The following is a 27,879-nucleotide window of genomic DNA, read 5'->3' as shown; positions in this document are numbered from 1 at the left end:
TCAAGTGAATCAGATTTTGAATCCGATTTCACATTTGATAATTCAAGAAATAATAATGATTAAATTAACGACAAGGGTATTTTCAGAAAGACAAATATAAGGATTAAATTAAAAAATATGTTTGATTTAGGGAGTTATCTATAAGTTGTCTGTGATTAATAACTTATTATAATTAATGATTAAAAATAAAAAGAATTGTGTCGTTTTCAGAAAAGCAAATGTGAAAACGCAAAAAGCCACTCTCTCACTGCTCAGCTTTGCTTTGCTGTTTTCTTCTTCCAAGAACCAACAAAAAGCTTGATTTCTTGCACACTACCATTTGCAACCTCAATCATTCCAAAGCAAATAAAGAATCAAGTTTAAGCAATGGGAGTTTCGGTTCCCATTCTTGTACTCGCCATCTCTCTGCACCTCATTGCCTTTGTATTCGCTGTCGGTGCTGAACGACGCCGCAGCACGGTGATTTTTCTGCATTTTCGAAGCTCATCTGTTGTTTCTTGGGTGGATTTCCGAAGTTTTGATTTTTTTTCCTCTTCGTTTTCTTTTCTTGTTTCTGGGTTGTTTTGATTTTGTGCAGGCCCGGGTGGTGCCGGATAAGTACGATGAGAAGAGCTACTGCGTGTACGGGACCGATGCGTCGACGGTGTACGGATTAACGGCGTTTGGGCTGCTTTTGATCAGCCAGTCTTTGGTTAACGGCGTCACCAAGTGCCTGTGCTTTGGGAGAGGGATGATGGGTGGGAGGTTTTCTACTTGTGCTGTTTTCTTCTTCGTTTTCTCATGGTAATGGTGATCTTGCTACTGTTTTTCTTCTTGTTGAGTTGGGTCACTTCCATTTCTTCTCATATTTTTAGCTGCTGATATATTTTGAGGTGGGCGACCTTGATATTTATTGGTGAGTGATTCAGAGGTAAGCTCATATTTGAGTGAAAGCCATTGAATTGGATATTCTGGGAGCTATTCGGAAACTTTGATTCGATTTGATAATATTTTGTGAACTTTGATGAGCTCGGGAGAACTGAGAAGTTTTGATCTTGAAAGATTGTGTTAATTTCGATTTCTTTGAGAAATCGTTGCTGCTAATTTCAAATTTATTTCATATTTAAGTTCGAATACTAATGCCTATGTCTTCTGAGATTTACTATTGGTCTGCATGTTGAAAATAGACCTTTGAGTGAAAAAACATCAGTTCCCGGATGAAAATGGAACTGCCAGTATTTTCAACCTTTTCCGTGGCATTTTTATGCCTGATGCGTTCCCAAAATTTTCTTCCTTTGTCTTTGTGATTCTTCCGACAACCACGAATAAACAGGTAGGGGCACCGGAATTCCTCCCGGTGCATGACCTTTCCGATGTGTAAGTCAGACATAGAAAACATGGGAGAAAAATAGAAGAAAGCGTGGGGAAAAACGGCTCGGGAAGAGAGTGCAAAAACCTCTCTTCTCATGTTGTCTGTGTTGTGTGAGTGTTGTGTGAGTTATCAGGAAGAAAACAATATATATTTATATATATTAGAAACTTCCCTCTTATTTAGGTTGTTGAAACCGTCTGTCCCATGATGTTGGTACATACCTGAGAGGACAGGACCCACGAGCTGATGAGATGTTACCCATACTCTTGATGATAACTCTGACAAATCCCGGGCTAAATTTAGATATTGAATATATGACAAGCTCGTATCCAATAATAATCATCTGACACAACCACCACCGACAATCTTTATATTGCTCACAAATCCCGGCCTAAGTTAATGTAAAAAATAGATACATCCCGAGATATCATCAGATGATACCCCGGGATGTATCCTAGGGCATCAATGACACACCAATATTTATCATTGAATTTGACATCTCTCGAGTTTTTAGCATTCAAACTTTCGTCTTCTGAGCAAACATTCTGTGGACTCCTTGTTTCATGAACGGATGCATGCCCATTCAGAAAAAATACTTAACTATTCGGAATCGACTCCTAAATGCTATAAATATGTGCATCGTCAGATTCAATGTGATGTCTTGAATCAGTTTTGTTTACTCCATTGTATCCTGAGAGAGATCGAGAAACATCTCTTAAAAGATAGCGTTATATAACGTGCCATACAGATTCAATTAAAATCCTTATACTATTTTCGAAATTCCTCAACATTAGCATGTACAAGTTGCAACTTTAGACGAGCTTTCCAAAGGTTGAAAATGGAAGCTTCGTCAACAACAGAACTCCGTTTTTAATGCACATTAACTTGCTCCATGACACAGTCATTGATATTGCATGTCTTTGAGCTCAAGTGAATGCTCAAATTTTGACGCCCATTGAAGTTTTTAACCTAAGCTATGCCTTTCCCTTTCACATCCACAATGCGCCAACTCCCAATATTCACCTTAAAGCTGAAGCTTCGTTGAGTACTTTTAACTTCTGTAAATTGAGTAACGAGGGTCTCATTTAAACTTCTGTGAATTGAGTAATGAATAGTATAGGCGACCACTGTCAATGAGCCTGTATCAGCTGATCCCAATTCTGTGTGTTAATAATGGATACAGAAACGAAACCACAACCACCAATACACTCCAATCTCCAATTCGCAGAGTAAAGACAATGTATAACCAACAGCAATATAGCTGCAATCAGAATGAAGAACACACGCAGCACCAGTCACACAAGAACACAATTCAATTACGTGATTCGACCTCTTTAACAAAGTCTACATCCACGGTAAACCAGCCACCGCTTTTATTGATAAACTTCAGTAGAAATCCGATTACAACCAATACCAGGAAAGAATACAACTCAAGATTGAATCCTTGAGTTCTACAAAGAACATGAAGTCTTACACCTTTCTCCTGCTCGTTCAGTGCTTCTGGATGAACACCTCCAAATCCCAGTGTTACTTGTGCTTCTTGATTCGAGATCCTCCCTCTCTGTAATCTCGAGTCTGTCAGTCTAATTGTTTCACCCTCCAACTGACTCCCTTAGCTGCTGTATATATCCTCAACCGTTCAATCAACTCTCAAATACCGAGCTGGACTATATACCAAGATTGAGTGCTCAAGTCCAATAGCATCTTGTTGCTTATGGAGATCCAATAAGACTTAAGCCCAAGAAACATGGCCCAACATGGATAGACATCCATTTACAATCTCCACCTTGTCTATCAAGGTTGGCTGGCTTCCAATTCCTCACCAAGTGGGATCAGTTCTCTTCCACGGCCTTGATTAAGCTCAGGCAGTGCCTGAATGTTCCCTGTGGTTCTGGTTTTGTCCACATATCAGCAGGGTTATCAAGTGTAGATACCTTTGCCACGGCTATCTCCCCCTTTGATATGATGTCCCTTATAAAATGGAGTTTCACGTCAATATGTTTACATCTCTCATGAAAAGTTTGGTTCTTTGTGAGGTGGATTGCACTCGTGATTATCACAATGTACCACTACTTGTTCTTGTTCAATCCCAAACTCTTTCATGATTCCTTTAATCCATATAGCCTCTTTGATCCCTTCAGTGAGGGCTATATACTCCGCCTCAGTGGAGAGAGCCAACACTGACTGAAGTGTTGCTTTCCAGCTCACAGCTGTTCCAAACACTGTGAAAACCATCCCTGAAATTGACTTTCTGGTGTCTAGATTTCCACCAAAGTCTGAGTCTACATAGCCCACAATTGGTTGTGTATCGGCTTCCTGTCTGTCAAACATTAGTCCAAGACTTGAGCATCCTCTTAGGTATCTTAGAATCCATTTCAAAACTTCCCAGTGAGCTTGTCCTGGATCTGCCATGAATCTTGAGACAACACTAAAAGCATATGCTAGATCAGGTTGGTAGCATACCATGCCATACATAATGCTCTTTACTCCACTGGCATAAGGTGTGCTTTCCATTCCATTCCTTTCATCTGGAGTTTTAGGTGACGGATCAGATGAGAGTATTAGGTGCTGTCCCAACGGAGTACCAGTAGCCTTGGACTCATGCATATTGAATCTCTGTAGTACTTTGTTGATGTAGGAACTTTGATTTAAGAATAGAGACTTTACCTTTCTATTTTTGATTATGTGCATCCCCAAAATCTTCTTTGCTTCCCTAACTCTTTCATTTCAAATTCTGATCTCAACTTTGCTTTGAGACCATTTAAGTCACTCTTGCTCATGCTGCCTATGAGCATATCATCAACATATAGTAACAAGAAAATTCTAACTGCTTCACCATACCTTCGGAAATATACACAATTGTCAAAGGCACTTCTTCCAAAGTGTATGTATATCATGTAATCATCAAACCGCTTGTACCATTGCCTTGGGCTTTGTTTTAGGCCATAGAGTGACTTTCTGAGTAGGCACACCTCATTGCTGTTCTTAGATTCAGTAAAGCGCTCAGGTTGATCCATGTATATGGTTTCCTCTAACTCACCATGAAGGAAGGCAGTGGTGACATCTAACTGCTCTAATTCCAAGTCCAGATGAGCCACCAGTGCTAGCATCAATCTTATTGAAGTATGTTTAACCACTGGAGAGTAAATCTCATGGTAGTCAATCCCTTCAACTTGTGTAAAGCCTTTTGCTACAAGTCTGGCCTTGTACCTCACCTTTCCATGATCTTCATTTGCTTCCTTCAATTTGTAGATCCACTTACACTTTATAACGATTTCTTGGCTTATCAACCAATTCCCAAGTTCTGTTCTTTTCTAAGGCACTGATTTTATCTTTCATGGCTTGTTTCCAGTTAGTACTTTGCTTTGATGACACAGCTTCTTGGTATGACAGTGGTTCATGTAGCTCCACCTGTTTTGCTACATTAAGAGCATAAGACACTAGATCAGCTTCTCCGAACTTCTTGGGTGGATGTATGTCTTCTTACTCTGTCCCTGGCTAACATATATGTGTCTTCCCGTCTTTCATGATGAGGCTCTTCCATACTGTCATGAGAGTCTTTGTTTTGGTTGCTGTCCTCAACCTCCTTTCGAGGTTCAACATAGGAGTCATGCTCCACCTCAACTTTATGATTTGGAGCTTTTGGTATGGAAGTATCAGAGGTTCTGGACTGACTGAAGCCCATCTTTCCTTCATCAAACACTATATCTCTGCTGTGAAAACATCTAGGCCCCTTTGATTTCAGATTCCACACCTTGTAGCCTTTAACCCCTTCAGGGTAACCTACAAATACACATTTCAGAGCCCTTGGTTACAGTTTGTCTTGCTTGAAATGAGCATAAGCAAGGCATCCAAACACCTTAAGACCTGAATAATCTGCTGGAGAACCATTCCACATTTCCATTGGAGTTTTAAACTTTAGAGCACTGTTAGAACACCTATTTATCAGGTAGGATGCTGTGACAACTGCTTCTCCCCAGAATGTCTTTGTAAATTTGCATTTAGTAACATGCATCTAACTCAGTCACTCCGTTTTGTTGAGGAGTTCCTGGATTAGTCCTATGCCTTGTGATGCCTTTAAGCTTGCATAGGTTATTTAATTTATCAGAGAAGTACTCAAGACCATTGCCAGTCCTTAAGTACTTTAGCTTCCTATCCAGTGTATTCTCCATCAATGTTAACCATTCCTTGAACCTCTCATAAGCTTCATCTTTGCTCCTGAGTATAAAGACCCAAAGTCTTCTGGAATAGTAATCTAATATTAGGGATGTAAATGAGCCGAGCCGAGCCGAGCCGAGCTGAGCTTTTGAATATTCAAGCTCGGTTCATTTATAACCGAGCCGAGCCCGAGCTTATTTAACGAATATATTCATGGCTCACGAGCTTATTCGAGCTTTTATCGAGCCTAAACAAGTTTAATATATTTAAATTATAAATTTAAATATTCATTAAATTAATTAAAAACTAAATTATATATTTGAAAAAAATATAATATTATTATTAAAATTTGTAATTTTATTCTAATAAATTAATTTTTATAAATTTTTCAATATTTTTCATAAGTAAAGTGTAAATTTATAAATTAAATATCAATACTATTATTTTTTCGTCTAAGAGATGACTTACGAGCTTGTTAACGAGCATGTTCACGAGCTAACGAGCCGAATATTGTAAAGTTCGAGCTTGGTTCGTTTGCCTTAACGAGCCTCATTAAACGAGCTCGAATGAGCTTTTAACGAGCCGAGACCCGAATAGCTCGCGAACTGTTCGGCTCATTTACATCCCTATCTAATATAGACATAAAATATCTGCCACCACCATGAGTTGTGGTCTTCGAAAGTTCCCACAAATCTGAGTGAACATATTCAAAAGGTCTTGTAGTGTTGTGGTTTCCACCTTTGAAGTGTGCCCTTTTAGATTTTCCCAGTATGCAGTACTCACAAGTGTCCAGGTTCTGAATATCATCACCACTGAGTAGATTTTGTTAGACAACTCAATTAGTCCCTTTTCAGTGACATGACCAAGCCTTAAATGCCATAGCTTGGTGATTTCTGTTGAGTTTAATGCCAATGAGCTATCTCCCAAGATAGTGCTTCCAAGTAGGATGCATAATGAATTTCTTTTTACTGCTTTCATTATCACAAGAGATCCCTTTAATACCCTCAAGTTTCCAATTTCTGATTTAAAGGAATAGCCATCAGTGTCCAGAGTTCCCAAAGAGATTAAGTTTCTCTCCAATTCAGGAACATATCTCACTTGATGCAGAACTCTGTCAATGCCATCGTGCATTCTCAGTCTTATTGAGCCTATTCCCTTGACTTTGCATGATTTATCATTGCCCAAGATAACCACTCCTTGATCAGTTTCTTGAAGGTGTTCAAACCATGACTTATTTGGAGACATGTGGAAGGAACATCCTGAGTCAAGTATCCATTCATTTACTGAGTTTTGATTTGTAATGGTCAATGCTTCTGCTGAGTCATATGCATCAGATATTAGTGAAGCCTTTGCAATTTCTTTACTCTTTTCTGATGAGTTTTGCTTCCTCTCAGGGCAGTTCCTTTTAAAATGCCCTTCCTTATGGCAGATGAAGCACCTTAGCTTAAAAGGTGGTCTTGACTTGTTTTTGGATCTAGTCTTACCCCTATTTCCCTTATGAAATCTCTTCTCCTGTCTGCCTCTTGTCATAAGGCTCTCACCTTGGGGTTGAGAGTGTGACTGAAGCTTTCTTTGTAACTCTTTGGCCTTGATAGCAGATTGAACTTCATCTAAAGTTATAGTTTGATCCCTGCCATAGAGCAAAGCATCACGAAAATCCTTATAAGAGTGAGACAGTGAGTTAAGTAGGATCAGGGCCTTATCCTCCTCTTCCAACTTGATTTCAATGTTCTCTAGATCATCTAGGATCTTGACAAACTCATCAATCTGCTCAATGATCCCTTTGTCATCATAAATCTTGAATGAATACAATCTTTGTTTCATGTAAAGTCTATTTGCCAAAGATTTTGTCATATACAGATTTTCCAACTTAGACCAGATCCCTGCAGCCGATGTTTCCTTCGAGATTTCCCTGAGTGGTTTATCTCCCAAACAAAGTATGATTGCACTCTGAGCTTTCAACATGATCTGGGCTTTATCCTTACCTTCTCCTTTCAGTGCATCCTCTCCTTCCAGTGCTTCGAGAAGTCTGAATCAAGATTGCACGCATCTTGATTCTCCATATAACCCAAAATAATTGCTGCCTGTGAATTTCTCAATGTCGAACTTCATGATTCCCATCTGTTTTGTTTCTCCTTGTTTCCCACGGACGGCGCCAGTTGTTAATAATGAATATAGAAACAAAACTACAACAACCAATACACTCCAATCTCCAATTCACAGAGTATAGAAAAAGATGAGGAGAAAATAATCTCTTATTTTATTAATGAAACAAGACAATCAATTTATAATTACAATAGAGAGCTAAATAAAGAAAGAAAACTATTATGCTAAAATAACTTATTCTAAATGATTCTATTCTATTCTATCAAATATCTCTAATTGATTATGTTCAATAATTTACAATAAATAGAAGATATTTAGATATTTTCTACATTCCCCCTCAAGCTTGGCCGTAGATATTGAGTAGACCAAGCTTGCCAACAAGAAACTCATGAGATTGTTCAGATAGTCCTTTTGTGAGGATATCGGCCAATTGGTGAGATGTGGGAATATATTCAATATTGATGCTGCCTTCATCCACCTTTTCTCTAATGAAATGACGGTCCACCTCGACATGTTTAGTCCTATCATGCTGAACAGGATTGTGAGCTATGCTGATAGCTGACTTATTATCACAGTAGAGAACCATAGGGTCTTCAAAATTGATTTTTAACTCTTTCATCACTCTTCTTATACAAATGAGTTCACATACTCCATAAGCCATGGCCCTGTATTCTGCTTCGGCACTACTCCTTGCAACCACTGATTGTTTTTTGCTACGCCATGTTACCAAATTTCCCAAACTACAGTACAGTACCCAGAGGTCGATTTTCTATCATTGATTGACCCTGCCCAATCTGCATCAGTGTACACACGCACACCACGATCGTTTGTCTTGGCAAGAAATAAGCCTTTACCCGGAGTTTGTTTCAGGTATCTCAAGATTTTGTAGACTGCATTGAGGTGACCTTGACATGGTGAGTGCATGTATTGGCTTACCAGGCTTATTGCAAATGCAATATCTGGTCGCGTATGTGAAAGGTAGATGAGTTTTCCAACAAGGCGCTGATAACTGCCTTTATCAACTGGTTTCCCTTCAAACATTTTTCCCTTACTGCCGAGTTCGATAGGTGTGCTGCTTGGCTTGCATCCCAACATGCCAGTTTCTGTCAACAGGTCTAAAGTGTATTTCCTTTGAGAGACTGAAATACCCTTTTTGTTTCTAGCAATCTCCATTCCCAGAAAGTACCTCAAAGGTCCTAGGTCCTTTACTTCAAACTCTCGTGTCATCCTTTGCTTTATTTCTGCCAATTCTTTAGTGTCGTCCCCAGTAATAATGATATCATCAACGTACACGATAAGAATGACGATTTTTGCTTCGTCAGAGTGTTTGACAAACAATGTATGATCAGCTTGTCCCTGAGTATATCCTAGGTTTTTTATTACCTTGGAGAAACGATCAAACCAAGCACGAGGAGACTGCTTCAGCCCGTAGAGAGATTTATTGAGCTTGCACACAAGCTTACCTCCTACATGTTTTTCAAAACCAGGAGGTTGACACATATAAACTTCTTCTTGAAGGTCTCCATTGAGGAATGCATTTTTTATATCGAGCTGATGCAATGGCCAATCGAGGTTTACTGCCAACGACAACAGAATTCTGACAGTGTTCAGTTTGGCAACTGGGGCAAAAGTTTCAGTGTAGTCAATTCCATAGGTTTGAGTAAAACCTTTTGCCACTAGACGTGCTTTATGCCTTTCAATGGAGCAATCAGCCTTGTATTTGATTGTAAACACCCATTTGCAATCAACAGTACTCTTCCCTTGTGGTAATTCAACCAGATTCCAGGTGTTATTTTGTTTCAGCCCCTGCATTTCTTCAAGAACAGCAGCTTTCCATTCAGGAATAGCCAATGCGTCCATGATAGACCTGGGAATCAAATCACTGGATATTTTTGTGGTAAAAGCATGAAATGTGGGAGACAATTTAGAGTAGGAGACAAACTGGGAAATGGGATGTTTGGTACAAGATCGAGTACCCTTTCTTACTGCTATAGGTACGTTAAGATCAAGAAATGTACCTGACTTGTTTGAGGGTGCTACCATCGAGTCATCTTCTTGGCTTTGACTAGGCGTCACAATCTCTTGATTAACTTTGGGATTTTTCCTTCGTGAATAGACAATATCCCACTGTCGTTGAACTTCCCTTGTTTCCAACATTTTTTGATCACTAATTTCATTGATTTGCGGGCTGACTTGAACAGGATCAGAAACATGGACTTGACTAGGATTGGAAACACCTTGACTTGGTTGACTAGGAACAGAAACACTGACCGGAGTAGGATTGGAAACATTTGTGGTATCCAAACTAACACCAAGTATAGGTAGAGTATCCCAAGAGTGACGAGCTTCATCCTTTTCCCCCCCTTGAAGCGAAAAATAAGAGGTGTCCTTAAAAAAAGAAACATCACAACTCACATATGTTTTTTTCGTGTATGGACAGTAACAACGATAACCCTTTTGAGTAGGTGAATACCCGACAAAGACTGTTTTTTTAGCTCGAGGATCAAATTTGCCACGTTTATGAGCATGGATATGCACAAAGGCAGTGCACCCAAAGGTTTTTAGGGGCAGATTATCCGAGCTGGAAACTTGGGGGTATTTTTTTTTCAGAAGGGACAAAGGTGTGACAAAGTTAATGGGACGGCTAGGTAGTCGATTTATGAGATATGTAGCGGTAAGAATCGCATCTCCCCAGAGGTATTTGGGAACATTCATAGTAAACATGAGAGCTCGGGCTACTTCCAACAAATGACGGTTTTTTCTTTCGGAGACTCCGTTTTGTTGTGGGGTCTCAACACATGAACTTTGGTGAAGTATCCCATTTTCCAACAAATAATCACCTAGAATGGTATTGAAATATTCTTTACCATTATCGGTTCTAAGAATTTGGATGTTGGTGTGAAATTGTGTTTGAATCATTTTGTGAAAGGCTTTGAATGTAGTGCTTGTTTCAGATTTGTCAGTGAGAAGGTAAACCCATGAAACACGAGTGTGATCATCAATGAATGTAACAAACCATCGTTTTCCATGAGATGTTTTTACCGGTGAAGGTCCCCAAATGTCACTGTGTATCAAAGAGAATGGGGTAGATGGTTTATACTGTTTTGGAGGGAAAAATATGCGAGTATGTTTAGCTAACTGGCATGCTTCACACTGAAAAAGCAAAGAGTTTTTATTATGAAATAAAGGTGGAAACAACCGTCTTAAATATGACAAACTAGGATGACCAAGGCGATAATGCCAAGTCATTATTTCCCTATCACTAGAAACAGAATTCAAAACAGCATGAGACAGCATATGTTGATGAGCATTCAGATGGGTATCCTCAAAGTAATAAAGACCTTCGTGAAGCCTAGCATTGTCAATCGTCTTCCCCGATGGTAGGTCCTGAAATTGACACGACAAAGGCAGAAATTTAGCAACACAATGATTATCGAGGGTTAATTTACTGACTGAAATCAGATTGCATTTGAGTGCAGGTACATGAAAGACAGATTTCAAAGTGAGGTGCTGAGATAATTTGATGTTACCAATTCCAGCAACTACGGTTAATGAACCATCAGCGATTCTAACAGTGGTTCGACGAGAACAAGGATAATAAGAGCAGAAAAAACTTTGATCACCTGTCATATGGTCTGATGCCCCGGAATCAATGATCCAAGGGGCTGTCGAATATTGAGAAGAAAAGGATATGGATTACCAGATTGCGTCATAGAGCAGAGCCAATGTTGGGGCTGGAAGGAGCATTGAGACATGACTGGTTTATGAGCTTGCAGTATTGTTCAATTTGTTCAATCTGCTCTTTCGTGAATGGAGCAGAAATACCAGAGGCAAGAGCGTTTTCTTGGCTAGATTGAGCATGATATCCACGTCCTTCATTCTTTTTACGTGGCTGCCAATTCGCCGGCTTCCCATAGATTTCCCAACATTTATCTTTGGTGTGGCCCGGTCGATTGCAATGTTCACACCAAGGGCGCCTATTTTGACGATGCCCGGTTGAGGTTATTTTGTTTGAGACCAAAGCTGAAACTTCTGGGGCAATTATCTCATCAGTAAGCATAACCTTGCGACGAGCTTCTTCTCGTCGAACATCAGCAAAAGCTTCCTCGGTAGAAGGGAATGGATCACGTGCAACAACACGTCCTCGCACCTCGTCCAGATTACGATTGAGGCCTGCCAAAAAATCAAAGACACGTTCCTTTTCTATGTTGTGGCTTGCCTTGATACTACATGTTGCGCACATCGGATTTTCGTCAAGGAATAAGTCAAGTTCCTGCCAAAGATCTTGAGGATCAGAAAAATACTGGGTTACTGACTTTGAACCCTGTTTCAATTCTTTGAGCTTCGACCGCAGCTTGAAAATTTGGGAAGCATTGCCCAGATCAGAATACATCTTTCGGGCAGCGTCCCACACCTCCTTGGCTGTCTTGAACCAGAGATAACGCCGACTAATGTGGGGCTCCATCGAATTAATAAGCCATGCTAGGACAATGGAGTTCTCGGCCAACCAGGTTGAACATGCTGCTGGATCCTTAGAGTCAGGCGAAGGAAGTTCACCCGTGAGATAGCCTAATTTTCCTCTTCCACAGATGACGATCTTTACGGACTGTGCCCACTGTAGGTAGTTTCGACCATCCAATTTATGGGCTGTGATGTGAAGTGAGTAAGCATCGCTGCTGGAGAGGGAAGCGATGGGGACAGATTTGGTTGAGTCAGACATATTGAACGTTGAGTTCTCTGTCTCTGATGCCATATAGAAAAAGATGTGGAGAAAATAATCTCTTATTTTATTAATGAAACAAGACAATCAATTTATAATTACAATAGAGAGCTAAATAAAGAAAGAAAACTATTATGCTAAAATAACTTATTCTAAATGATTCTATTCTATTCTATCAAATATCTCTAATTGATTATGTTCAATAATTTACAATAAATAGAAGATATTTAGATATTTTCTACACAGAGTAAAGATAATGTATAACCAACAGCAATATAGCAGCAATCAGAATGAAGAACACACGCAGCACCAGTCACACAAGAACAATTCAATTACGTGGTTCGACCTCTTAACAAGGTCTACATCCACGGGAAACCAGCCACCAATTTTATTGATAAACTTCAGTAGAAATCCGATTACAACCAATACCAGAAGAAAAAAATACAGCTCAAGATTGAATCCTTGAGTTCTACAAAGAACATGAAGTTTTACACCTTTCTCCTGCTCGATCTGTGCTTCTGGATGAACACCTCCAAATCCCAGTGCTTCTTGATTCGAGATCCTCCCTCTCTGTAATCTCGAGTCTCTCAGTCTAATTGTCTCACCCTCCAACTGACTCTCTGAGCTGCTGTTTATATCCTCAACCGTTCAACCGACTCTCAACTACCGAACTGGACTATATACCAAGATTGAGTGCTCAAGTCCAATAGCATCTTGTTGCTTACGGAGATCCAATAAGACTTAAGCCCAAGAAACATGACCCAACATGGATAGACGCCCATTTACACCGTGAATACACGAAAACATGATGGTACAAAGAGTTTTTGCAAGATTCTTATTCAGCCGAGCTTTTACGCTGCTATTTCACTTGTGATACTGTTCTTGGATTTGCTTACATTTGTGATGGGGTATGTTTCTTGAAAATTCCAATTGTAGCATTTGTTCTCCACGAGAAAATTGCATTACCCTTCTAAGTACGAAAATGTTAAAATACATACAAAACCGTGAGAACTTTTTCAGTATATCTTTCATTCTTCATTTCAACTTCATGCATAAAATGGCTTGTACCTGCTTTCTTTAAACAGTTACTATCAGTTACTCTAGTACATTGGTTCCATGGGTCTTCATCAATAGATCACAGAACGGAAAGAAAGGACCTTAATACTGCATGATAAAAGTTGTGGAATTAGGAGAATTTAATTCTTTATCGGAAGCAAGTGTATGAAAATAGTTAACTAGTTCTCCAGGCCAAAAGGGGGAACTACAGTAGAAGTAAAAGCTTATTTACTGAGCACAAAGGGGGTACAGTACCTCACACAGATTGTTATGTATATCATAAGCGAGAAAAGGGCTCATGTTATCATTCCACTATCATCTTTTAAATGCATCTCATAGATGATCAGATATTAAAATTTGGCTGTGGTGCATGTATCATAGATGAGGGACATCAAATGCAAGATACAATTTCAGTGTGTGGGGTAGTGTTTTTAACATCCTCACTGATAGCTTGAAATTATAATTTATCCAGAGTCCCAGACTATTGTTCAATTTGCCTCCTTTCATGAATTTTGTTATAGTCATTAAATCTTCGGAACAATGTCTCTTTATCTCTTTCCTCTATACTGTAGCATTTACTATTTATGGATTGCATCTGACAGTTTAAGAATCACATTTAGAGCCATCAAACGGGAGTGGACAGGTCGGACCATAATTTTTAGTTATATTTGGCGGGTTGGAGCAGTCTGAGAAATTGTCAACCCAACCCACCTACTTGGCGAGGCAGGGCGGGGGAGGCCGACCTGAGGTGTCCAGCTCCATTTGACGGTTCTAAACACAGGACCGGGCCCCGATGGTGGGGCCTGTGCACATGAGATACCATGTTCTACTAACTACTTCATATCCGATCTTGTTTTGCGAATCATATTAAGCCCAAATTGATAGAACGGTTCATCATACCTTATAAACGCATAAATATTGGCCCAAGTGGGATATATAGGTTATTACTGTCTGTATGTTATCCTTCTCTTTGTTTCACTCCTTTTGAAGAATTTTGATTTCTTTATCTACGTTGCACATAATTGATGTCACAGAGTTGAATCTTTCTAAACAAAAGGTAATTGAAACGAACAGGGTCAGCTTTCTGGCAGCAGAGGCATGTCTGTTGGCTGGATCAGCTAGAAATGCTTACCACACTAAATACCGTGCAACCTTTCACGTCGAGCAGTTGTCCTGTACCACTCTTAGGAAGGGTGTATTTGCTGCTGGTGCTTCTCTAATATTATTGTCGATGATGGCTTCCTCCTTGTATTACTGGGCTCATTCCAAGGCCGACACTGGTGGATGGGAAAAGCACCAAAATGAAGGACTCGGGATGACCTCTTCACATTTTGCAGAAAATGATCAGCATCAACGGAAGGCTGGTGATTTCGAAAAGGTCTGATTTTGCGTAATTGGAATATTGCTGCTAAAAATTTTGGGAACGTTTTTGTATGATGTGAACTCAAGTTAAATGGTCATCCTTTCAGCTCAGCAATCGAGTGATTGGTTTCGCGTTTGAAATTATAGATGTGTCGTATATTGGTTGTATGTCTGTAAAAGCAAACACCTAATATTAAGTTGTCCAGTGTCTCTGTGTTGATATCAAAACCAAGTTCTTGTATAAAGCTAAGTTGGTGACAAGGTGGTTGCAATGGTTATCCTTTTTCATGGTTTTCATCTCTTTTTCTTTGGCATTTTGGAATTCGTAGCATCAGATATGATCAACCCTGTTTTATAATTCTCTGGGGATTTCTTCATCATGCAATCGAGTTGAGTTCAACTCGAGCTAAGCTCGAAATATTGTTTTGTCATCGATCAACTTCGAGCTTGATATACATTTTTTTTGAAAAAAACATCATACCCCAGTTTGAGCTGGGAATAGTTAGATAATTAAAATATGTGTAAAATCTTGGTATGTCAAATTTTAAGACAATAAGAAGTATAAATTGAGTTTGAGTTCATGCTTATATATGACAAAAATCCCAATGAGACCGTCTTAAAGATTATTTTTTGAGACGATTTTGGGTTATTCATTAAAAAGTATTACATTTTATGTCAAAAATATAATTTATTATTATAAATATGAGTAGGGTTGATCCGTTTCACGAATAAGACCATCTCACAGGAATATTACTCTAAATATATGTACATTTTGAATTTTATATACACTTTGAATTGTAGATTTCTTTTTGTATCTTTTATTTTCTACTTTATTATCTGATCATTAATTTTAATCATATTGTATCTTAATTAAGTTTGTCAATCAAATATATATTCTGCTTGGGCTGGTGTGCGATTTAAAAAATTTGAGTTACACAATTACCACCAACTATAGTTTTTATTAAAGTGACAAATACTCGGTCCTACATATTCTCTATTATATATCAGATATTAATAAACATATATTTAATTATAAAATTTTTACGCACATCGCACCTGCTCTTTCCATATATCTAAAGTGCTCTTTCCACATATCTAAGCTAGTCAAGGGTTTTTTACTCGATGATTTTGGTTCTGGAATGCTGATCAAAAGAACTGTGTTGCCAATGTTTTGAATGGAAAGTAAAAAGATAAAAAAATTTCACTTCTTCAAAGTCCAACCACACATATATAAACCACACAGCTAGCAATTCCCTGTACTGACACACATCTCATATGGTAAAAATAAATGCAACACAATATCAATAAAACTATATCACTAATGACTAAACTGAATACACTCACCGGGAAATGCTTGAGATATATCGTTCGAATTTCGATCATATCGAAGATTTACTCGTATTTTAAACACATACATACTAGCAAGTGGGAAAAGGGGCGTCGCAGAAGTCGGCAACTTTCTTGGCTCCAGGAGATCGAATTGATGAACTTCTGGAGATTGGGATTGTTCATGTATTGGCAGAGGCAAGGCTTCTGTTCTTTCAACTTGTTGCAGCAGGTGACGCTCGGTTTGCTGGACGATGTGATAGCGGCCGCGCATGGGCTCAGCTGCGTGGGTTGCATGTCACCGCGGCACTCGCGAGCTCAACTTCCGCAAGAAACATTACAAGAAGCATTGCGAGAGATGCTACTTTTGAATTCATTTCTATGTTGTGTGTGTGTGTGTGTTTGGGGGGCTTTTGAGGTTTTGCATCTCAATTTATAGAAGGGAGCCAACTAACGTTGTTAGTTAATTATGTTGACAGGGCCCGGTCAAACAATATTTTTAGATGCTATATCAAATAAAAATTATTTTTAATATTTTTTGATTGATTTTCATATTGGGAAACATTATTTAAATTAATTCCTCAAATGTTATACAACGTAATATAAGGAGAAATTGTATTTATGGTTCTGTATATCTGTTTTTTTAGCTATTTTAATGATTATTTATGCTAACAAATTTCAACTTTTGTCTCATATTTTCCTATCTTTTTTGAAATTGTGATCATTTTGCATGAAGAGTGTTGATGTGATATACATGTCAATGTGATATTAGTCAGGGGCGGATCCAGGATCATATGTCTGGGGGCCGACCCCGCACATACACACAAAGTCAGAAAAATAATTATTATATGTTTGCATATAAATTTCAATAACAAAAATACAATAATAAAAAAATAGAATACTTAAAGGTAATATTCATATATTACAAAAAAAAAAAAAAGAAGCCAAAAGTTCCTTGAATGATGTATTCAATTAAGTATCGATTACAATTACCTAACTAAAAGTAATTCGACGTTCTTTTATATTTTCAAAGTCTTCAATGATAGCTTCTATGCTCACATTTCTAGCAATTTCTTTTTCAATATATACCAGTATTACGAAAAGTATACAAATCCTGTGACCATGAAAACAATCGAATTTATCTATTCAAATATTTTCAAATTCCAAGCTCATCTAAAATTCAACCTTGCAATCCAAACCACACCATTTAAAAAAATGGACATGAATTCAAAAAATAAAAACTTAATACAATAGGCATGTAAGCTCCGAATCTGTATACAAAAGGCTTATAAGCTCCGAATAAAAAAAAAACTATTACAAAAGGTCTGTAATCCAAGTATCCAACCAAATCTCAATAAATTAAATCATGACCTACCTACAAGCTTCGACTTAAAAAAAAAAACTAATACAAAATGTCTGTAATCCAAGTATCCAACCAAATTTCAATAAATTAAATTATGATATTTGAATATTAATTAATTATTCTTACCCTAAGTGTGATATAAGTTAGAACCAACTACCAAGAAACGACTGAGAGTCCTTCTTCCCCAATTTTCTTCTCCCCTCTTTTCTGTCAAAAACTCGAAAGTCGATTGAATACGATGATGATTGTTATTTATTTGTTTTATAAAATATAATATCTGATTTTAAGTTTATGGTATTTTATCTTTTAAAAAAAAGTTTACGGTATTTTAACTTGGGCCTTTTGTAATGTAAAAGCCCAATAAATGGTTTTAAGTTTATGGTATTTTATCTTTAAAAAAAAAGTTTACGATATTTTAACTTGAGTCTTTTGTAATGTAAAAGCCCAATAAATGGTTGCAAAAAAAACAAAGCCGAGAGGAAGATTTAAAAAAATGTGAGGTGTGTGCACGAATCGAACCTGAGTCAATGCAATGTTTGGAAGTGTTTAGCCTTTAGTCTAGACATAGATATGACATATTGGAAGGGCCAAATAATATATATACTAAACAAAAAATTTATATAATACCATAAATCCGCCCCTGATATTAGTGTTGCATTGATGTGATGATGTCACATATGTGAGATAAAAAAATTACGATTAAAATTGCAAAAATAATTAAAACACAAAACAAAGATAACAATCTATGACTGAAAATTGGCAGCATAAAAATACAATTTTCCCTAAAAGATTATTTACAAATTATAGATAATGAATGGCCAACATTAAATTTTGTACAAGAAGCTAGTACTTAAACTTTATCGGCGTCATGTATTTGTGTCTGGTCTAAGTTATTGCACAATCATAAGTTTATAATATATATATATATATATATATATATATATATATATTTCATGTAAAAACCTCGGGACGAGCTCTTGTCCAATTTTGTATATTTTTCCGCTTGTTTGTAGAAATTCGTGGAAGTATACACGTATTGACATGTATCTTATTATTAGAGAAACGTACGAAAAAAAGAAAAATAAATCAATGAAACCCTGGAACTTATCAAGAAAATAGTGTATATGTCACCGAGTGGTGTCCTAGTTGATAAAGTAGATGAGCACTTGGTCAGATGCCAAGAATTCGATTTTCATTACCAACACCTTTGAAAGAAATATCAATTCCTTGTCGATTCCTTCCATAATTTGATTAGACTTATTCCTTGTATTTTGTATTCCTAGACACAATACGATATGCTAGGTTTAATATTTCTAGTTCGGTTCAAGACGGTCGATTTTATATGGAGCAGATTTCTTCATTCAAGATATTGCCATACAGAGTTGCATGATGTGGTTAATCTAAAGCAAGCAGTCTCTCCAACTTGGAGAAGAATGACTAAAATTCGGACATTAGCTGAAAATGGCATATGATGGATTGGCTCTGGGGATCTGATCTTCTGGTTTGATTCTTGGCTCTCTGAAGGCCCGTTAGCATCCTTTGTCGATATCCAGGGGAATCCTTACAGGCGTGTTAAATGGTTCTTTATTGATGGAAGATGGGATATTGTGGGGACCTCGGGTTGCCAACCTCATCTTAGGGCAATTAACGATTAATTACAATTAATCATGTCATTAAAGAATACTCAGACCAAATAAATTTTTTTTTTAAAACTTGGACCTCGCTCGATCGGTAATCTTCTACCGATCGAGAGGGCTAGGAATCAAAATTCTCGGGTCTGAGCATAACTTGGCCTCGCTCGATCCGCCAACTTCTGCCGATCGAGCGGCCAAGAAACTTCAAAAGTTCTGTTTGCAAAATATAGGCCTCGCTCGATCGGTGAAGTCTTGCGGATCGAGCGGCCCCAAATTCCAAAAAACTCTGCATGATTATTGTTGCTGTCAAAACCATACACTATCAAATCTCATTACCATAATCAATACAAGGCATGGTTTCAAAGTTCCAAAACTTGCATCTACATATAAACAAGGTCTCAAGCATTTATACATGCATTTTATTACATCAAACAAGTCGCTAAAGATTGGTAAACGACAACAAATATCTCGAGTTTCATACAGGTATTCCAAAACCAACATAACTAAGGTTTCATACTTCTAAAGTTCAAGACCTCATCTACAACCCGAGTCCTCACGTGCTGGACTCTCTCCCAGCTGTCAATGATGTCGATGACTAGCTCCTGCCCCATCTGTTTTCATGCACACATACAAAACAAGACAACAACCGAATAAACTCCGGTGAGAAACGATTCTCAGTATAACCAACATATAGAAAGCGTTAAATACATCATATTGACTCTATTTAACTCGACTCAACAATAGAGTAAATTAACGCTTCAAATACGAATTGATTCACATAACTTCGAGGCCATCAAGATTCATAACTGATCTTGACATGGATATCCATCTAACGAATTCGTAACCGACTCGCAAATAAGGTTAACATCAACCTTGGCATAGAATCAATTCCGTATAGCATCATATCAACTCAAATTTAAAGATCCACTACCTGAGATGGATCGACAACATCACAATCAAGTCAAAAACATAAACAAGTATGTGGTTTTTGCGGGCAAACTCAAAATAGTTTTTTTTGAGTTTCAAAGTCCCTACTTCGCGATGTCGTCATTATACCTTTTAATATCTCGGTTCTGAACTCTTCAATCTGAAATATAACAACAAAAATACTCATATCAAACTTCATTCAAGATTATTATTTTAGAAACGAATCAAAACCATCAAGAATTCATCAATCAATCGCATTTCAAACCTCAACTCTTTCTTCGTTAGTTCAAGTCGGCGTCTTGTGTCGTTTAGCCTTCAAACTCAACTGAAACTGAATAAGAAAAATACTATAACATTCATAACATCTCAACAACAAATTCAACTCAGATATCGACTATAAAAACAGTTCCAAAACTCGATTAAACGACGTAGCGATTCAAAATCGGTAACCGACGTAATCCCGAAATCATTTCTTTTATTCAAACCATGTGCACGTGCTCTCAATCAAGAAAACCAGCTGATATAATCTTCAAAACCTCATCACAAATAGCCATAAAAATCATATAACATGCTAGAATCAAGATTTAACATAATAACATAAGCTCTTCATCCGGTTTCGAAAATAGAAGCGATACAAACTCAAAAACATGATCAATGATTCAAAATCTGATATCTGCCCTTCATTGATTTCGAAATACATATAACATATCATAACACTTACACAAAATCGAAGCCCTCGTCGTAAGGATTCCAGAACAATTTACAGAATCGAAATCGGACAACCGGTTCAAAAGTTACGGCAAATTGAATCTCAACGTTTCAAAGGAAAATGAAGGAGAACGGGCTCTCTGCTTCAAAACTTCTGAAATGTCTAAGGCATGTACACGTTTCATGCTGAGTAATAAACTTAAAATCTGATAAGTTATATAATAATTGCAATTTAGTCCCTCAACTCTTCAATAATTGCAATTTGGTCCTCGACCCTTATTTTAATTCAATTTCAATCCTAAATTATTTAAGAATATTAGAATTTAAATCGAAACTCTAAATATTCCCAAATTAAATAATCGGATTAAAATTAAATAAGTTCGGATTAATATAATTAATCCCGAGCCTTACATTTCTCCCCCAACTAAGACATGAGTTCGTCCTCGAATTCATAAACAGTATAGATATGCAAACCGCAAGCTCATAAGAATAAAGAATAACTGAAAACTGAATAAGAACTCACATCAGTGGAATAGATAAGGAAATCGTTGCTTCATATCTTCTTCGACTTCCCACGTTGCCTCTTCAACTCCATGTCTACTCCATTGAATCTTCACCAATGGAATAATCTTCGTTCGGAGTTGCTTCGTCTTCCTATCAAGAATCTGAATAGGTCGCTCGAAGTAGCAAAGAGTATCATCCAACTCAGCTTTATCAGATCGAATCACATGAGACGCATCAGATATATACTTCCTCAACATCGATACATGAAAGACATCATGTATTCCAGATAAAGACATAGGAAGAGCGAGTCGATAAGCTAGATTGCCTATCTTTTCGAGAATCTCATACGGCCCAATATACCTCGGAGAAATTTTCCTCGTTTGCCAAATCGAACTGTGCCCCTGAACGGTGGAATCTTCAGAAACACTTTATCTCCCTGATCAAAAGATAACGGCCGTCGTTGTACATTGCATATCTCGTCTGTCTATGCTGCGCTGTTCTCATTCTCTGCTGTATCAATTTCACTTTCTCAGTCATCTGTCTAATCATATCTAGTCCTAACTCAGGTACTTCAGAAACATCATCCCAATACAAAGACGATCGACATTTTTTTTCCATATAATGCTTCGAATGGTGTCATCTCTATACTCGTCTGATAACTGTTGTTATAAGAAAATTCCACAAGTGGTATAGAATTTTGCCGTGTAACGCCAAAATCAAGTACTACAGCTCTGAGCATATCCTCAAGTGTCTGAGTAGTTCGTTCAGATTGACCGTCGGTTTGAGGATGATAAGCGGTACTCAAATGTAAACGCGTACCTAGAGCTTCCTGTAGGCTATGCCAAAAGTGTGAAGTAAATCTCGGATCTCGATCAGATACAATCGACTTTGGCACACCGTGCAGTCTTACCACTTCTCGAATATATAGATCCGCCATTTGATCATGACGATAAGTCATTCGGTAAGGAATAAAGCACGCAGATTTCGTCAATTTGTCGATGATCACCCAAACACCATCGCATCCTCGAGATGATCGTGGCAACTTCGTCAAAGTCCATGGAAATATGGTCTCATTTCCATTCAGGAATCGATAAACTCTGTAATAAGCCACCTGGTTTCTTTTTTCAGCTTTCACCTGTTGGAAATTCAAACATGTAGATACAAATTCAGTCACATCAGACTTCATTTGTTTCCACCAATACTGACCCTTCAAGTCGTTGTACATCTTTCTGCCTCCAGGGTGAACACTATAGCGACTGCAATGGGCTTCTTTCAAAATATTCTGTCTCAAGTCTGCAATATTGGGAACAACTATTCGGTCATTCACATACAAAATATCATCGTCACTAATCTTGTACTCAGACTGATGTCCTGATCGGATCATTTCAATCGATTTCTGCACATTCTGATCGGCTTTTTGTGCTTCTTTGATTCGAATCAATAATTTTGGCTCAACACTGATTGCATACACTCTCATCGGCCTTCTATCTGTCTCAAATACATACCCAAAAATACAACAATATTCAATCAAATTAGATACACCTACCGTAGACAAGGATAAAGCACACACCTTTCTACTCAGGGCATCCGCTGCTGCATTAGATTTTCCTGGATAATATTTGATTTCACAATCAAAATCCTTCAATAAATCAAGCCATCGTCGTTGTCTCATATTCAATTCAGATTGTGATAACATATACTTCAGACTTTTGTGATCAGAAAAGATTTCAAACTTCTCGCCATATAAGAAATGTCTCCAGATCTTCAATGCAAAGACAATTGCAGCCAATTCAAGATCATGAATCGGATACCTGACTTCATGTGGTTTCAGTTGCCGAGAAGCATAAGCGACAACATGTCCTTTCTGCATTAAAATACATCCCAAACCCTGGTGAGAAGCATCACAATAAACAACAAAATCACCAGTACTTGTAGGGATTTTCAAAATCGGCGTTGTAGTCAATCTCTTCTTGAGTTCGATAAAACTTCTCTCACACGCCTCAGACCATATAAATGGCGCATTCTTCTGTGTAAGCTGTGTAATAGGCTTCACTATCGATGAAAAATCTCGAATGAATCGACGGTAATAACCAGCTAAGCCCATAAAACTTTGAATTTCTAGCACAGATGTCGGTCTTTGCCAACTGATCACAGCTTCAACCTTACTTGAATCAACTGAAATGCCATCTCCTGAAATTATATGACCAAGAAAAACAACTCTCTGCAACCAAAACTCACATTTGGATAACTTGACATACAATTTCTCTTCTCTTAATGTTCTCAATACAATTCGAAGATGATCAGCATGTTCACACAGACTCTTAGAGTATATCAAAATATCATCGATAAAGATAATCACAAAGTCGTCTAGATATCTTTGAAATACTCTATTCATCAATCCCATAAAAACTGCTGGTGCATTTGTTAGACCAAAAGGCATAACTATGAATTCATAATGACCATACCTGGTTCTAAACGCAGTCTTAGGAATGTCTTCGTCTCTAACCCTCAGTTGATGATATCCGGATCGGAGATCAATCTTTGAATATACCGACGAACCCTGCAATTGATCAAATAAATCATCGATATGAGGTAAAGGATATCGATTCTTTACCGTTGCCTTGTTCAATTGCCGGTAGTCAATACATAATCTCATCGATCCGTCCTTCTTTCGAACAAATAATACCGGAGCACCCCATGGGGAAACACTCGGTCTGATATATCCCTTGGACAACAAATCTTCAAGTTGGTCTTTCAATTCTTTCAGTTCAATCGGTGCCATTCGGTAAGGTGCTTTCGATATCGGCTGTGTACCTGACATCAATTCAATACCGAAATCTACCTCTCTGTACGGTGGCAATCCTGGAATCTCATCAGGGAATACATCTGCATACTCACTCACCACCGGTATATCAGTCAATTTCAAACTAGACTTCAGTATATCAACTGCATAGATAAAAAATCCCTCTGCTCCCTTCTGTAACAAATCAGTCATAGCAATAACAGATATCAAAGGAATTCTGGCTCGTGATCCCTTACCATAGAATTTCCATTCATCAGTCATATCAGGTCTGAACTGCACAATCTTCTGAAAACAGTCAACTGTTGCTCTGTACTTGGTTAACATATCGATACCGATTATACAATCAAAATCAGATAAACCAAGAACGATACAGTCAAGCTCAGCTTTATTACCTTCGTACTGTAGTACACAGTTTCCAACAGACTTCACTGATACTATACCTTTTCCCAACGGTGAAGATATAGACACTACAGTAGCTAATGACTCAACATGCAATGAATAAAACGTAACAAATTGTTCATATATGAAGGTATGCGACACACCAATATCGAATAAGACATAGGCAGGATAACCAGAAAGAAAACAGTTACCTGCAATCACATCGTCCGGTGCTGCTTGTGCTTGCTCTTCTGTCAATGCAAACACTCGTGCTTGTTGCCTTGGAGGTTGATTCACCGTCTGACCTCCTCCTCTACTTGGTGCTGTAGGCTGTGGTTGAAAAGAGTGAACAGAAGATGTAGATTGACCTACTGGTCTCGATGATCCCGCATCCTGTGCACCTTCAAAACCTCGTTGTGGACACACCCGTGCAAAATGTCCCATCTTGTTGCAAATGTGGCAGCTTCCAAATACACCTCGGCATTTTTTCATTGGTATGGAGTCCACCACACTTGGTGCAATACACATCAGACTTCTGTCCAGCCCTAGACTGTCGGGAACTACCTGAACTCGAAGAGCTACTACCACCAGATCTCTTGAACTGTTTACTCTTGCCCTTGAAGAAGTTCTTCTTTCCACTACTGCTACCTCCAGCTTCAAATCGAGGTGGCAGTGGAATCTGTGACTGTTCTTGGGACTGTCTCACTGGCTGTGGCATAAACTGTGCTCCTCGTTATTTCAGTATCCCTACTTCTGCACCCTTTGCTCGATTCAGAGCATCAGCAAATGTATTCGGTCTTCCCGAATTCACAAGTGTAAACACATCAGGATTCAAGACATTGATAAATTGATTGGCTTGAGCTTCATCACTAACAGCAATATGTGGAGCAAACTTCAACAAGCTGGTGAATTTGGCAACATATTCTTCGATATTTAACTGCCCCTGTTGCAGACTTGCAAACTCTGCTCCTTTGTCCTTACGATAAGACACAGGAAAGAAACGCTGATAGAAAGCAGTTTGAAATACAGACCAGGTAATAACAGTACCTTGATTTTCCAATGCTTTCTTCGTCGCTATCCACCAACTCTTGTCAAGGCCATGCAGTTGATGAATAATCAGTCTCACATGACGATCATCTGCATAGTCAATAGACTCATATAAATGCTCAATATCTTCCAGCCAATTCTCACATTCCACAGCATTCTCAGTTCCTTGCAACTTCGGTGGTTGGAATGACTGGAATCGTTTCAGAAGTTTCTCCATCGGATTAGCATCACTAAACTCATCAGTAAAAGTACTACCCTGTCCATGTTCAGTTGCTGTCACTGGGACCTGTGCAGCATTCGTCTGTTCAGGCTCATTCATAGTCAATGTCTGTCTAACCCTTGGTGCTGGTCGGGGAGGCATATCTGATAATCAAACAGATTAGTGTACAATTCAATCTTAGATAAAACCATTCTGTTTCAATCCACAATGCCTTCTCAAAAGATCGAATCTGATTCAGTCGTAATCATACATGCTTCCAATCATATCAGATAACAGATAACATGCAATTATTAAAGCTGTAAATCAAGTCAAATAATAAACATGCTTCAAGAATAACTAAATCAGAATAAAATACTCGATCTACCCCTGCTCATCTATTCTCAGTCCGAGAACTTATGCTCTGATACCACCTGTTGTGGGGACCTCGGGTTTCTAACCTCATCTTAGGGAAATTAACGATTAATTACAATTAATCATGTCATTAAAGAATACTCAGACCAAATAAATTTTTTTTTTAAAACTTGGACCTCGCTCGATCAGTAATCTTCTACCGATCGAGCGGGCTAGGAATCAAAATTCTTGGGTTTGAGCATAACTTGGCCTCGCTCGATCCGCCAATTTCTGCCGATCGAGCGGCCAAGAAACTTCAAAAGTTCTGTTTGCAAAATATAGGCCTCGCTCGATCGGTGAAGTCTTGCGGATCGAGCGGCCCCAAATTCCAGAAAACTCTGCATGATTATTGTTGCTGTCAAAACCATACACTATCAAATCTCATCACCATAATCAATACAAGGCATGGTTTCAAAGTTCCAAAACTTGCATCTACATATAAACAAGGTCTCAAGCATTTATACATGCATTTTATTACATCAAACAAGTCGTTAAAGATTGGTAAACGACAACAACTATCTCGAGTTTCATACAGGTATTCCAAAAACAACATAACTAAGGTTTCATACTTCTAAAGTTCAAGACCTCATCTATAACCCGAGTCCTCACATGCTGGACTCTCTCCCAGCTGTCAATGATGTCGATGACTAGCTTCTGCCCCATCTGTTGTCATGCACACATACAAAACAAGACAACAACCGGATAAACTCCTATGAGAAATGATTTTCAGTATAACCAACATATAAAAAGCGTTAAATACATCATATTGACTCTATTTAACTCGACTCAACAATAGAGTAAATTAACGCTTCAAATACAAATTGATTCACATAACTTCGAGGCCATCAAGATTCATAACTGATCTTGACATGGATATCCATCTAACGAATTCGTAACCGACTCGCAAATAAGGTTAACATCAACCTTGGCATAGAATCAATTCCGTATAGCATCATATCAAATCAAATTTAAAGATCCACTACCTGAGATGGATCGACAACATCACAATCAAGTCAAAAACATAAACAAGTATGTGGTTTTTGCGGGCAAACTCAAAATAGTCGTTTTTGAGTTTCAAAGTCCCTACTTCGCGATGTCGTCATTATACCTTTTAATATCTCGGTTCTGAACTCTTCAATCTAAAATATAACAACCAAAATACTCATATCAAACTTCATTCAAGATTATTATTTCAGAAACGAATCAAAACCATCAAGAATTCATCAATCAATCGCATTTCAAACCTCAACTCTTTCTTCGTTAGTTCAAGTCGGCGTCTTGTGTCATTTAGCCTTCAAACTCAACTGAAACTTAATAAGAAAAATACTATAACATTCATAACATCTCAACAACAACTTCAACTCAGATATCGACTATCAAAACAGTTCCAAAACTCGATTAAACGACGTAGCGATTCAAAATCGGTAACCGACGTAATCCCGAAATCATTTCTTTTATTCAAACCATGTGCACGTGCTCTCAATCAAGAAAACCAGCTGATATAATCTTCAAAACCTCATCAAAAATATCCATAACAATCATATAACATGATAGAATCAAGATTTAACATAATAACATAAGCTCTTCATCCGGTTTCGAAAATAGAAGCGATATAAACTCAAAAACATGATCAATGATTCAAAATCTGATATCTGCCCTTAATTGATTTCGAAATCCATATAACATATCATAAAACTTATACAAAATCGAAGCCCTCGTCGTAAGGATTCCAGAACAATTCACAGAATCGAAATCGGACAACCGGTTCAAAAGTTACGGCAAATTGAATCTCAACATTTCAAAGGAAAATGAAGGAGAACGAGATC

The 27,879-nt window shown here is 38.0% G+C and overlaps 1 protein-coding gene and 1 pseudogene across 1 annotated transcript; one reads left to right on the top strand and one right to left on the bottom strand.

The window, feature by feature from the left end:
* The first annotated feature begins 227 nt into the window (after positions 1 to 227).
* Positions 228 to 15,050, top strand: LOC140884758 (uncharacterized). Its single transcript, XM_073291608.1, has 3 exons — positions 228 to 459; positions 578 to 783; positions 14,466 to 15,050. Exons 1-3 carry the CDS (start codon positions 367 to 369, stop codon positions 14,773 to 14,775), a joined length of 609 nt encoding a protein of 202 aa, XP_073147709.1. The 5' UTR covers positions 228 to 366; the 3' UTR covers positions 14,776 to 15,050.
* Positions 15,051 to 16,171: 1,121 nt separating this feature from the next.
* LOC140873507 (non-specific lipid-transfer protein 2-like) lies at positions 16,172 to 16,456 on the bottom strand (annotated as a pseudogene).
* Positions 16,457 to 27,879: the final 11,423 nt, after the last annotated feature.

This window comes from Henckelia pumila, chromosome 1, assembly GCF_033568475.1.
Source record: "Henckelia pumila isolate YLH828 chromosome 1, ASM3356847v2, whole genome shotgun sequence".
Lineage (NCBI taxonomy): Eukaryota > Viridiplantae > Streptophyta > Magnoliopsida > Lamiales > Gesneriaceae > Henckelia > Henckelia pumila.
The sequence above is the reverse complement of the archived record's forward strand: the minus strand, read 5'-3'. Positions and strand labels throughout refer to the sequence as shown.